Raw genomic sequence first — 13090 nt, forward strand, 5'->3', positions numbered from 1 at the left:
ATAAAGAGCTTGTAGCCGAGGAAGAGCTTGAAGCAGAGGAGCAGCTTGAACCTGAGGAGCGTTTTGAACTAAAGAATGAGCTTGTAGCGGAGAAAGAGTATGGAAAAGATGTTATCTTAACCTCATTGGTTTTGATACATGATCATCAAATGGGCATGTGTCTCATTTGTACTCTTTTTCCCTTGTCAAGTTTTGTCCCAATGGGTTTTCTTGACAAGGTTTTTAATGAGGCAAATGATTCACATTCAAATCACCCATTTGTTGATCCAGCCCATGGAATAACATTCAGAAGTCTACCCCATCAGATATATATGGAGTCCAGCCCATTTTATTGCCATTACAAGCCCAAGAAGACTCCAAACCAAGTGCTTAATTTGCTTGCCAAGAGGAGTGACGAAAATAGGAGTTCAAGAGTCATCTTTGAAGCCAAAGGGTCTTTTCTATTCAAATTCTGTCTTTAATATTTTGTTAAGTTTCTAGGCAGCCTTGGAGCTTGTTCCAAGACTTGTCTCTCTACATTCTCTTCTCTCCTTCTCCTCTATATATTCTCTATGTATTCTCTTATGAGAACTAATCAAACATTTTATAAAAAATCTCTCTTTTACTTGTTTGATCCGAGAAGTGCGTAATATCTTCTCAACTTGTTTCCTTCTTAGTGTGTAATATCTAAGTTGTATTCAAGCTCGTAGTCTAAGAGATTTACAACTCTCTTGGAAGTACAAAACGTTCCACCTTCAATCCGCTGCAACCGTTCATCCGTTTGTCCGTTCATCTTCCACCTTCGATCTCGCTCTTCTTCCATTCCGCTGCATCCTTCATGTTCAAAACCAACAAAGTGTGTTCTTGGGAGTAGATCCTCATCTAGGAGTCTATCATGTGGTATCAGAGCCACTTTATTACCAGGTTTTGATGTTCCAACCCTAAATTTTCTGTTTTTCTCGATTTCACCTTTTTTCCAGATTTCTGATCGCATCTTGTTTTAATTTTTAAAAATAATTGGCTCGTTGAAAAATTGTGAAACCAATTGCGTTCGAACCAATAACGATTCTAGTATTTTTGAAAATTTATTTTCGAATTTTTGGAATCGTTTTGATATTTTTCCAGATCCGTTTAGATTTGTCTGTTTTTGGACTATTTACTTGTTAGATTTTCGATTTTTCAGGTACAATGGTGACATCTGAAGACGAAGAGTCATCCACCTCTAGCTTGGAGAGAAAAATCTTGAAATCCGTCACAGCTGCAGTGGCAACAATGATCGACGAGAAGCTTGGTGCTCTACACTTGAATCAAATCAACCCGGAACCAAATCAACGTCAAAGGCAGCAACAAGAGGAACCAAGGCAATATGATGAAGAAAGAAATTACTACAGCCACGCCTCCTCTTACAATAGTCAACGTAGGCAGCGAAGAGAAAGACCCCAGCCTAGAGATCCTTTGGGAAAAATAAAACTCAAGATTCCCGCTTTTCATGGAACCAACAATCCGGATACTTACTTGGAGTGGGAGCAGAAAATTGAGTTAGTCTTTGTTTGCCAAGAGTGTACCGAGGCCAACAAGGTTAAAGTTGCGTCTACTGAATTTCAGAATTATGCACTAAGCTGGTGGGATCATTTGGTTACTACAAGGAGACGTGTAGGGGATTATCCAGTAGAGACTTGGACTGAAATGAAGAACATAATGAGAAAGAGATTCGTACCAAGTCACTACCATAGAGAGCCACCACCAAGGAGACCCCAAGAGAAGCCTAACTGGAGAAGCAGATCAGTAAGAGATAAAGCAAACTAAACCACTTCTGAACCAGCTGAGTACACAAATAGATTATGAAGAAGTGCACAAGCGGGTGATGGAAGCATTTAAGGCTGTTGAGAAAAGCCAAAAGAAAAATCCAAGCACTACCAAATCTGTTGGTTCTGAAACAGCAAATGAGAGACCAAGTTGTCTTAAGAGGGGAATGGTTATTCAAAAATCAGAATCAGATCAGTCTTTACCAATCGGCAAGGAGCTTATTGTGCTAGAAGAAAATTCTGAAAACAGCAACAAAGAGAAGGTGGAGACTCAACCATACAACGCTGATCAAAACCAGCAACACTTAAGCAACAAGGAAGAGCAAACTGAAAACAAAACTCTGAAGCATCTCACCTCCTTACAAGCTAAGTGTACTCTTTCTTGTATTCAATCTGATTTTGTGCTTGACAAACTAACCCATTTTGAACCGGAGCAACCGAGTAGTATTGTTCTTCTTTCACAGTTACTTGAGGAAAAATCATTAGAAGGAGAACCGAGGAGTTTGTCATTGATTAGTGAAATGGAACGGCCAACCAGCCATGTGCCAAAACATGTCATTATGCCTTTTTCTGGTGATTACCCAAGAAAGCACTGTAAGGAAATTGATTTGGTTAAAACTGAACCTAATTTGTTTATGTTGGTTTCTGCTCAAGATGAAAAACGTTTTGGTTTTGAAAATGTGAAGGAATTTCGTGTTTCAAAATCTGTTTTTGATAAAATGATTCCAACCTTTATAGCATTTACACTTAAAGAGTTCTTTAAGAAAAAAGGTTTTCTGTTTGATGAGTTTTGTGAATTTAACTCTTCTTTGAGAATTTCTTTGTGTAGCAATGCATTTGAGCTGTTTAAAAGTAAAGATGAATATGCATTGGTTAAAACATTCTCTGAATTGAAACATGTGCTTAAAAACGTGTCATGTGAATCAAATCCATTCATTGAGCTTTGCAACACAAGTGTTAATGATCATGTTCTTAAATTCTCTATTTCAAGTATGATGCATTTGTTCTATCCCATGAGTGCTCAAAAAGGAATAGGAGTTGTGGAGAAGTATAAGTACTTAAGAGAAGTGATATCAAGGAAAGACTCATTAAAGGTTCAACTACTAAGCCATGAAAACTTGAAAGGAGTTGAAGGTGCATTGAACATATTGACAATCAAGGAAAAGCCACCAGAATTGCATCTGCCTCAATCCCTCCGCAAAGAACGCAAACAAGGAACCATGAGCAGGATTGGAGAATTAACTCAAGCTGAAGAAGTTCGGGTCCAAAATCAATTACCTAGAGCTGAATACAGTAGTGTTATCAAGGAGAAACCACCAGATGCTAAACCACCAATTAAAACCCGAGGTAATTATCTAAACTCCCAAAAACGAATGAAAGCTAATTTGCTTTCTCTTGGTGAAGGTTGTACAATTTGGAGGCCAATCAAGAAGACTAATGATCGGGAGATAAGCACTCATCATATGAGTCAATCAAGAGATCCTCGTGAAGATTATCAAAATCAACTTTGGCTAAAGCACAAAGAAGAACGCATAGGCAATCAATCAAATTTCTTTGTGAGCATTGGTGAAGTTAAGAAACCGATGTTATCAAAACTCCCTTTATTGTTGTTTAATTATAAGGAAGCTCTCATGAGCTTGACTAACCCTACACCGGTGCTCCCGAGTGAGATGATGTCTCTTTTGCAGGATTATGACGACATGCTCTTTGAGGACAAACCTATAGGACTACCACCCATACATGATGCATCTCAAAGCCACGTTTGGAGACCAGAAGACTATTTAGGACGTTCAAGTCCTACACCACACGAGATTTTGATCACTTTACTTCACATATTTTTCGAAGAGCCTAAAATGGATCTCTCTTCACTTGGTTCGTTTCATACCTATCAATGGCGACCAGGAGAGTTTTTAGATACCTATAAAGAGGACGAGTTTGTCACCAACAATGCCTTGATCCAAGAAGAACCCCCGGATCCAACACCACTTCCATTAATCGTGATGATATCAAGCACCGAAGACACCACGAACCTTATTCAGGTAAGTAGCTCTTTAACTCGATTTGTTTCTCATGTTTCAAGAACTGTTACGAGGAGTTTATCACATTTAGGAAACTTTGAGAAAGAGTTAGAATTATTTAAAGAAAATTTGGAACCAAATTCTTATCTTAGAACACAAGTAAAACATGAACATTTCAAGGATAATGCATTGATCAAAGTTGAGGCTTGTTTACTTGTTTATAGTGATTCCATGACTATGATAACGCACTTGCTTTTTGCCAAAGGTGTTGACAACATTGCAGGTATAAAAGATGAGCCACCGGACTTAGAATTTCTCTCGTCCAATCTCTTTGAGAGGACTGGAATTGGAGTTGTTTTAATGCCAAAGATCGATTACCCATTCAACCGAACAAGAAGAAAAAGCGACAATGCTTATGAACTTGAGCTGCAAGGTAAGTATAATGTGAGTTCCAATTTCAATGATTCTTACTTGGTTCTTTTCATTGTAGGTGAATTGGATTTGAGGTCAAATCCTTTTCAAGTGGGAGAGGATGATGTGATCATGGAAAGCACAAAGGACTTGGAACTTGATAAAGAGCTTGTAGCCGAGGAAGAGCTTGAAGCAGAGGAGCAGCTTGAACCTGAGGAGCGTTTTGAACTAAAGAATGAGCTTGTAGCGGAGAAAGAGTATGGAAAAGATGTTATCTTAACCTCATTGGTTTTGATACATGATCATCAAATGGGCATGTGTCTCATTTGTACTCTTTTTCCCTTGTCAAGTTTTGTCCCAATGGGTTTTCTTGACAAGGTTTTTAATGAGGCAAATGATTCACATTCAAATCACCCATTTGTTGATCCAGCCCATGGAATAACATTCAGAAGTCTACCCCATCAGATATATATGGAGTCCAGCCCATTTTATTGCCATTACAAGCCCAAGAAGACTCCAAACCAAGTGCTTAATTTGCTGGCCAAGAGGAGTGACGAAAATAGGAGTTCAAGAGTCATCTTTGAAGCCAAAGGGTCTTTTCTATTCAAATTCTGTCTTTAATATTTTGTTAAGTTTCTAGGCAGCCTTGGAGCTTGTTCCAAGACTTGTCTCTCTACATTCTCTTCTCTCCTTCTCCTCTATATATTCTCTATGTATTCTCTTATGAGAACTAATCAAACATTTTATCAAAAATCTCTCTTTTACTTGTTTGATCCGAGAAGTGCGTAATATCTTCTCAACTTGTTTCCTTCTTAGTGTGTAATATCTAAGTTGTATTCAAGCTCGTAGTCTAAGAGATTTACACCTCTCTTGGAAGTACAAAACGTTCCACCTTCAATCCGCTGCAACCGTTCATCCGTTTGTCCGTTCATCTTCCACCTTCGATCTCGCTCTTCTTCCATTCCGCTGCATCCTTCATGTTCAAAACCAACAAAGTGTGTTCTTGGGAGTAGATCCTCATCTAGGAGTCTATCATATCGCCATGAACAGAGTCATGTCCTCATCGTCTAATATGTCGATCGGGCTTGCACGTTTCCAATCAGGGCCCATCATCCACTGTGGCCACTGGTACGTTAACTCGATATCGTCTTCAGGACTCAGTGCTAACTTTTCTTTTACCGCCATAACCACTTTCGCAAACCCATCTTGCTCTCGCAGGCGTACTCCTAGTGCAAACCCATCCATATGTGAGACGTGTTCGAAAAAGCCGTTTTCATCTTTTTTCCATTTCCCAGGGACCAATCTCACCACGAACGCCATTTTTACCTGCTAGAGTTTTCAGCAATAAAAAAGTTGTTAGCGTTCTTGTTATTCTTAACTATGAAACCCTAAATTTAAAAAAATTCACTCTTCTGAACATCAACAATAAAGTACGTAATACCCAAATCTTTTACTTTTACCTTATGCTTTGATGTCTCTGTGTGTTTATCTTTCTCTTGCATTAAAGATGTCGGAAGCTAAGCTATTTAGAGTGATAGAACTTGGTTGTTGCAGCAAAGAGGATATAGTGCTAATAAATAGACAAACGTCTATATTCGATATACCCGCAACCCAACATTTATCAGCTGCAATGATTTACCGTATCTTTATGTTTCCAATGCCGGCCGGCGATATGTTCCAAGATATCCTCAGCATTTAATGCTGCTGCACCTACGCTATAACTGTTTTCGTTTTTTCGGTTTTGTAGGGGCTTTTTCGTCATAATTTATGTCGGGGAAGAGAGAGGTTTAATTACCTGATCTTCATGCATAGAAACTTAATATTCTCATCCTCTGGGCATAGATATTAATATAGCCCTAGAAATTATTATGTTTTTTGTAGTAATGAAAGTGGCCCATAATCCCATATACAAATTAGTTACTATATTATTAGAAAATTACTATCATACCTTACACACAAGATGATCGACTTCCATTACACCCTCCACCACTTCAATACATTACAAAACCGACCCAACAAGGTATATGTGGTTACATGTAATGCGTGATTATGATGGTGATCATATACACTATATACATCTATATACACAAGTTCGTAAATGATCAGTACGGAGCCGAATGAGAGAAACTATACGTATTTGTCGTCTGAAAGGACCAATTGTTGAGAGAGGTAAGATCAAAGTCGTCTGAGTCACAATAAACCACAGAAGGGCTTGGGTGGTTATGTCTTCCTTCGTACGTTGTCAATACGTAATCTGGATTGTTGGTATCTCTCTCGATCTTCTTCTTCACGTTGCAATCTGGGTTCGAACACTTGTGATAATGCCTGTTTCAAATAACGATGAGCACCAATAGTTTAGTAAAACTCTAATTAAGAGATTCTACAAGATTTAATGTAACAGTTTGATTATATAATATATGTAGATAGCGTGGTCCAATAATTGTTAGCATAACAAAAACAGTATCGTCGTTTATGTATCTACTTGAAATCAAAGGTAATATACAACAAATAACTAAATTATGATATTATCAAGTGTTAATTGTTATAAGCTTATACTACAACTTGTGGGAAGTGGACATATATAGACAAAAAAATTAAAAGTTAAAATATCCCAGTTGATTCCTGACTTACAATTAGTTAATAGTATTCAATAGATGGTATGCTTTCTGGCTTCTACTTATTATGTATTTAGGACACATGTTCCACATGGAAATATAAGTAACACTAACAAAAACCAAGACATATATATGTGTGTATACAGTATATAGTTTTGGTGATAGTGAATTTGGACAAGAAACATCTATCCTCCAAAGAGGGAACACTAATTAGTTTATATATTATACACTACCTACCTACACATTTAAAGTTTGAGTGAATTGGGTTTTAATATAGAAAATCATGTTCAACTTTTTATTATTTTTTTGAACAACAATCATGTTCAACTTATTAGTCGAAACTCAGAAAGGAGTGCTCTTCTTATATAATTTAGTGATTGTCAAAAACAAATCTCATATTTATGTAATAGGATTTTGTAGGCAGAAACTAACTCTAATTTTAAAAGGTGAAATTATTAACTATATATATGAGTGCTGCAATGAATTAATTTGAATATTAATTATATATCATGTTCTAAAATTTAGTTTTATATATCTTAGTCCTAACTAAACCGATGAACAAAGTTTTGTCTGCCTTTTAACTAACCGTAACCGATTAGCTTAATGCAAAAAGAGGGGTAGTTAACTTGTAAAACTTGACAGCCTCGACTATATATTAGTTGTCTCAAGTTGTCCATTTGACATTTAACTATTCTACGCTTTAAGAGATTTATTCTTTCTAAATTCATCAAGTGGAAACATTCATTGCAATACTCAAATCAACACAACCTATATAGCATATGCAACTACAATAATCTAAGCTGCTGAATAAAACTTAAATATCCAAGTATATGATAAACGAATAAAAGTATTATACGTCCTCTACGAAGTTAGAATTAATGATTTACCTTGGAAATGGACTACCCGTTATCGGCTTCTTGCCGTACTTCCTCCATTTATATCCATCATCTAAAGCAACTTTTTGATCAACTGATTTCGTTTTGAACACGTGAAGAATCGGATCGTCTTTGTGTCTCTTCCTCTTTTTGGTCTCATCTTTGTCACCTCTATATAAAATCATCAGTTTTGATAAATATAACAGTTATAATAACATTCATCAACAACTAACTTTATGCTAAGATGTATGATATAAAAAGTTGACTTACATTTCAAGGCTCATAGGTGAGGTAGCTTGGTTTATTTGAAGCGGGCTTGTGATTTCTGCGGCCACTAACTTTTCCGATGAAGTCCAACTCAAAGTCGGTGACGAAGATTGGTGGTCCTCACGGCCGATTTCTTCCATGATCATGTGAAAAGTATCGTCAAAATCATCGAACTTGAAAAATTCAGTGAAATCTGTGGAACTAGGGTTAGGGTTTGAAGGGTAATTCATTTTAAATTTTTCTTTTTTCCAAGAAGGTTGTTTAGTGTTTCCGGCGGTTGAAGCTAAGAGGCAGAGAGATATTGTTAGAGTAATACTGTTTATTTATACTGCAAAATCTAAGAAAAAATAGTGATATAATTAATAAAATAAAATAAAAGTCTATTTGCTTTTAAATAAGTAATAAAATAACTTTCATGGCTACTTTCGTGCGTAGATTCAACGAAGCTTCTCCAATAGAACTGCTATAGCGACAAGTGATTTTTCTTTATTATTGTCATTTATTTAAGTTAAAAATAAAAGTACCCATAAAAGTGGGAAATTTTAGTTTTTCACATCTTTAAGGTTTTATAGAAAAATTTGAAGTGTTGTCCAATCAAATCCTCGAGTAAAAAATGCATGTGACATCACGGGTCCCTTCATAATAATGTTACACTAATTAATTTTTTTTATTAAAGCTAGATTTCGAGTGGATGTAGCTAGCCAACGAATCAACAGATGATGGTGGGGGAGGGACGGACCGGGTCTAAAACCTTACCGAAAATCTAGCTCTCGTTAACATGTTTCTAATTCTGACTATATGTGTTAATTAATATATTAGAAATTAATAACATGTTTCTCATAAGGTTAGAAGTGAGATATGAACCAATACATTTATTCGTAGTTGGTTTTGAGTAATAAGTTCATGAAAATAAATATGATATAGAGCTGAGTTTGAACTGTTAAGAATATATGATTCAAGTAGGGATATTTTATTAATTGTTGTTCTTAGAGTGGGATATTCGATATTAGCTGATAAGAGCAATCAACTTGGGACTGTATTATGATTTCACAAAGTTAGACAAGATTTAAAATAAAATTTAAGGAACATTGGCCAATCTAGTAATTTTTATTAATTTTTGAGTTAGAAACCGTGAACTTCAAAAATGATATTAAAACTCAGTTAGTTAAGTTTAAGAGTGTAACTCGGTTGAAAATTGATCGATAATAACCATCATTTCAATAGTACGTGTTAAGATCTAAAAAAAAAAAGATCTCAAATCTAAAATTAAAAATAATGTTTACAACAACAACAAAGTTGAAAAGAACCTAAAGTAATGTATAGGAAATATGTAGATTAACGGGCATATAACTGCGTCTAATTTTAGGCTGCAATGTATTAGCCAACCAAAATCACTTTGGGACCACGTCTCATCATTTTTTTTTTTTTTTTGGCCTAACAAAAAAGTGACAAATTTTATTTAAAGAATTTTAAAGATATCTTCTAGCTCAGATTCTATCTTTTACGGATCTTAAACTTATTGGACAAGTAGTTCCATATTGTTATTTTTAATTTTAATACTAATAGCCTTATAGGGCAAGTAGTCGGACATTTTAATTAATTATGGTCAAACACCAACCTTTGCATGCGTTGCCAAATCAATATATAAACAAACACCAATCACATTTTAAAGAGATTAATAAATAATTTTTCAAATTCGGGCAACAGTACTATAGACGGCTTTGCGGTAAAATACATTTTTTAAAAAAGCAACTGAAATAATTTTCCCAAAAGCAATCTCAGATAGCGAAATTGTTACTATTACTGATGATTTTCCTATATTTTTTTGCCAGTGGTTAGTTATATATCATCTCTTATCAACTTTTTAACTAAAGAATTCTGGAATATGCCGATTAAAAGCTATCATTGTGGTTCATGTAAAGTGCGACTTTTTCTGTAACTTTGTAGGAAACGCACCTTTTGTTACAAACCTATTAAATTTATAATACAAACTTTAGATTTAAAATTGGATCAACCAATAGCGAGACGTATTAGTTGCTACATTAACTATTAATATCTTATTGCATGTTGAGATCAAGTGTATCTTATTGCTAGTTACTTCACAACCTCAAGGTCGAAGGCAAATGACGTTAGTGAAAATACGTCAGCATGGATACGTCATTTTCCGTGAGCCAATTTGCCGTGGAGACGAATTAATTAATTTAAGTAAAAATAATTTAAAGTATTCATACAGTTTTTGTCGTTGTTGGGCGGGTGATGAAGCACAAGATTGATTAAGCTAGTGGTTTCCACGTGGAGACTTGGGGTTTTGCGTCTTGCACGAGAAATTTACGACGGAAAATGGTTTCCACGTGGAGACTTGGGGTTTTGCGTCTTGCACGAGAAATTTACGACGGAAAAGATTTGTCTTTTTTCTTTGTGAATTTGAAGTACTTAAACCGGTATTCGAAAAATCGCTAAGCGTTAGTTGGATAGTGAGGATGGACCTATCGTCCAAAAAAATTAGAGATTAAACGAAAATTAATTAAAGATTAGTTTTAAGACTATTTAATATTTTAAAAATATATTAATCTATTATAATTAAAAAATTTATATAATATAATTTTCAAAATTGCATTAAACACATGAAAACAAGATTTTAATTTTCATAAGTTGGACGTTTTGAATTTTAGATCCAGAAAAAAAAATGGTTTAGGCGGACAAAAAATCGGATCACCAATTTTTTTACCGATTTGGACGAAATTGTCATGGCTCCTATCCGATCAGCGAGTAAAAGACCTATTTTTAGAACAGAGCTTAAACTGATATATTTTAGAAAGGCTTATCTTTATTGATAATCATAGCAAAGTATTTATACACAGTGGTATTTCCTAATCTTAGATAGAATCATATCATAGAAGATATTATTGACATATTCTTGAATATATCCTAATACCCTCCCGCAAGTTGGTAGTCCGAAATTTCGAACACCAACTTGTGTAAGATTGGTAAAATTGTATGTATTAATGAATAGAGAGGCCTCTATATATAGGCTTACAAGAGAAGATTCTAGAGGATATACACTAGAGATTTCCATAACAAGATTTGGAAGATTTACATTTATCTATTACTCTAACATGCCCCCTCAAGATGGAGAACCATTGGTTACTCCAATCTTGAACCGAAGATCTTGGAAGCGAGCCCGTGGTAGCGGTTTAGTAAGACCGTCGGCGAGTTGATCAATAGAATTGACATGGAGAACACGAAGAACGCCAGCTTGAATAAGTTCACGTACAAAATGATAATCCAAAGCAAGGTGTTTCATACGAGAGTGAAACACAGGATTAGCACATAAGTATGTGGCTCCAATATTGTCACAATAAACCTTGGGAGCTGTTGGAGTCCGGATACGAAGATCAGATAAAAGAGATAGAACCCATTTCACTTCAGAAGCTGCCTCTGTAACCGCTCTATACTCTGCCTCAGTAGACGAACGAGAGACTCCTTTTTGCTTCTTAGACGACCAAGAAATTGGATGTGAACCAAGATAAACGATATATGCCCCCGTAGAGGAGTAGTCATCTTTGTCTCCGCCCCAATCCGCATCAGAATAGGCAGATAGTTCTAAGGAAGCATTCGCCGAAAACCACAAACCATGTTCAACAGTCCCGGCAAGATAGCGCAGCACTCTCTTAACAGCATCCCAATGAACAGTAGTCGGAGAATGCATAAACTGAGATAAACGATTGACCGCAAAGCCAATGTCAGGACGTGTGAGAGCAAGATATTGAAGACTTCCTACCGCAGCACGATACTCCGTCGGATCAGATAATTTAACACCATCAGACACAGTGAGAGTTGTGGAAGAAGCCATTGGTGTAGGAACCGGTTTAGCTCCAATCATGTGATACTTGGTGAGTATATCTGTGGTGTACTTACGTTGGTTCAGCCTAATGCCCGCAGAGCTACGAGTAACCTCAAGACCAAGGAAGTAAGAGAGAGCACCCATGTCTTTTAACGAGAACCGCTTGGAGAGAACTTGAATGAAACGATCAATAGCCAAAGCACTGTTTCCGGTAAGAACAATATCATCAACATACACTAACATGTAAATGATGACGTCTCCCATATGAAAAACAAACACCGACGCATCCGCTAAGGAATTAACAAATCCATTGCTAAGAAGAAAATCCCGCAGCTCATTGTACCATGCTCTAGGAGCCTGCTTCAAACCATATATCGCTTTGTGTAAACGACATACATAATGTGGTTTGTCTTTGTCAATAAATCCCGGTGGTTGACTCATATACACCTCTTCTGTAAGTTTCCCTTGTAAGAAGGCATTGTTGACGTCAAGTTGCCGTAATACCCAATTTTTCCGTGCAGCAAGTCCAAGTACCACCCGTATCGTAACATGTTTGATAACAGGGCTGAAAGTTTCTTGAAAATCTATTCCCGGGCGTTGATGAAAACCTTTTGCAACAAGTCTCGCCTTAAACCGGTCAATTGTCCCATCGGCTTTCCTTTTGATCACAAAAATCCATCGATTGCCTACCACATTTGATGCAACACGAGGATCTACCAATGTGAACGTACCGTTACGTACAATAGAATCAAACTCTTCTCCCATAGCACGTCTCCATCGTTCATCTTTCAAGGCTTGAACATGGGACGTTGGTTCAACTTCCTCAAGCTTTATATTATTTGCAAACTTTCTGTTAGGTTTCTGAATATTATTCTTTGCTCTTGTAACCATTGGATGAATATTGCTTGGAACCATGGCAGGAGTAGGATTTTCGACCACGGCATTGTTCTCGACATTGGACGTCTCTAGGGAGTCAGAATTGTCATTCTCATTTGGTGAAGAATCATTGTCGGACGGTGCTGATTCCGTTGTTGTTGGTGAAGGATCCAAACTGGGGGGCGAGCGGGTGATGAGTGGCTCACGATAGACCCGAGCTACGGAAACTGGATGAAAAACAGAGGAAGAGGACTCATGGGAAGTGTTAGTGGAAGATAAAAATGAAGATAAAGGAAATTCATTTTCATGGAATTCAACATGACGAGAGACAAATATTTTGGATGTGGAAAAATCATAACATAGGTAGGCACTTTGTGTAAGAGAATATCCAAGAAAAATA

The 13090-nt window shown here is 36.4% G+C and overlaps 1 protein-coding gene across 1 annotated transcript; it reads right to left on the minus strand.

The window, feature by feature from the left end:
- Nucleotides 1–6118: 6118 nt before the first annotated feature.
- On the minus strand, nt 6119–8350 carry LOC9316471 (probable WRKY transcription factor 59). Its single transcript, XM_002880358.2, has 3 exons — nt 7974–8350; nt 7716–7874; nt 6119–6538 (listed from the first exon to the last, which is right to left on the minus strand). Exons 1-3 carry the CDS (start codon nt 8198–8200, stop codon nt 6316–6318), a joined length of 609 nt encoding a protein of 202 aa, XP_002880404.1. The 5' UTR covers nt 8201–8350; the 3' UTR covers nt 6119–6315.
- Between the last annotated feature and the right edge of the window lie 4740 nt (nt 8351–13090).

This window comes from Arabidopsis lyrata (genome assembly GCF_000004255.2).
Source record: "Arabidopsis lyrata subsp. lyrata unplaced genomic scaffold ARALYscaffold_4, whole genome shotgun sequence".
NCBI lineage: Eukaryota > Viridiplantae > Streptophyta > Magnoliopsida > Brassicales > Brassicaceae > Arabidopsis > Arabidopsis lyrata.

Bases quoted from the DNA above. Each gene is read 5' to 3' on its own strand.
- LOC9316471 (XM_002880358.2), bottom strand. From the start codon at position 8,200: ATGAATTACCCTTCAAACCCTAACCCTAGTTCCACAGATTTCACTGAA. The intron at 7,875-7,973 runs GTAAGTCAACTT...GATTTTATATAG, and splicing joins TCACCTATGAGCCTTGAAAT to AGGTGACAAAGATGAGACCA. The intron at 6,539-7,715 runs GTAAATCATTAA...TATTTGAAACAG, and splicing joins ACGGGTAGTCCATTTCCAAG to GCATTATCACAAGTGTTCGA.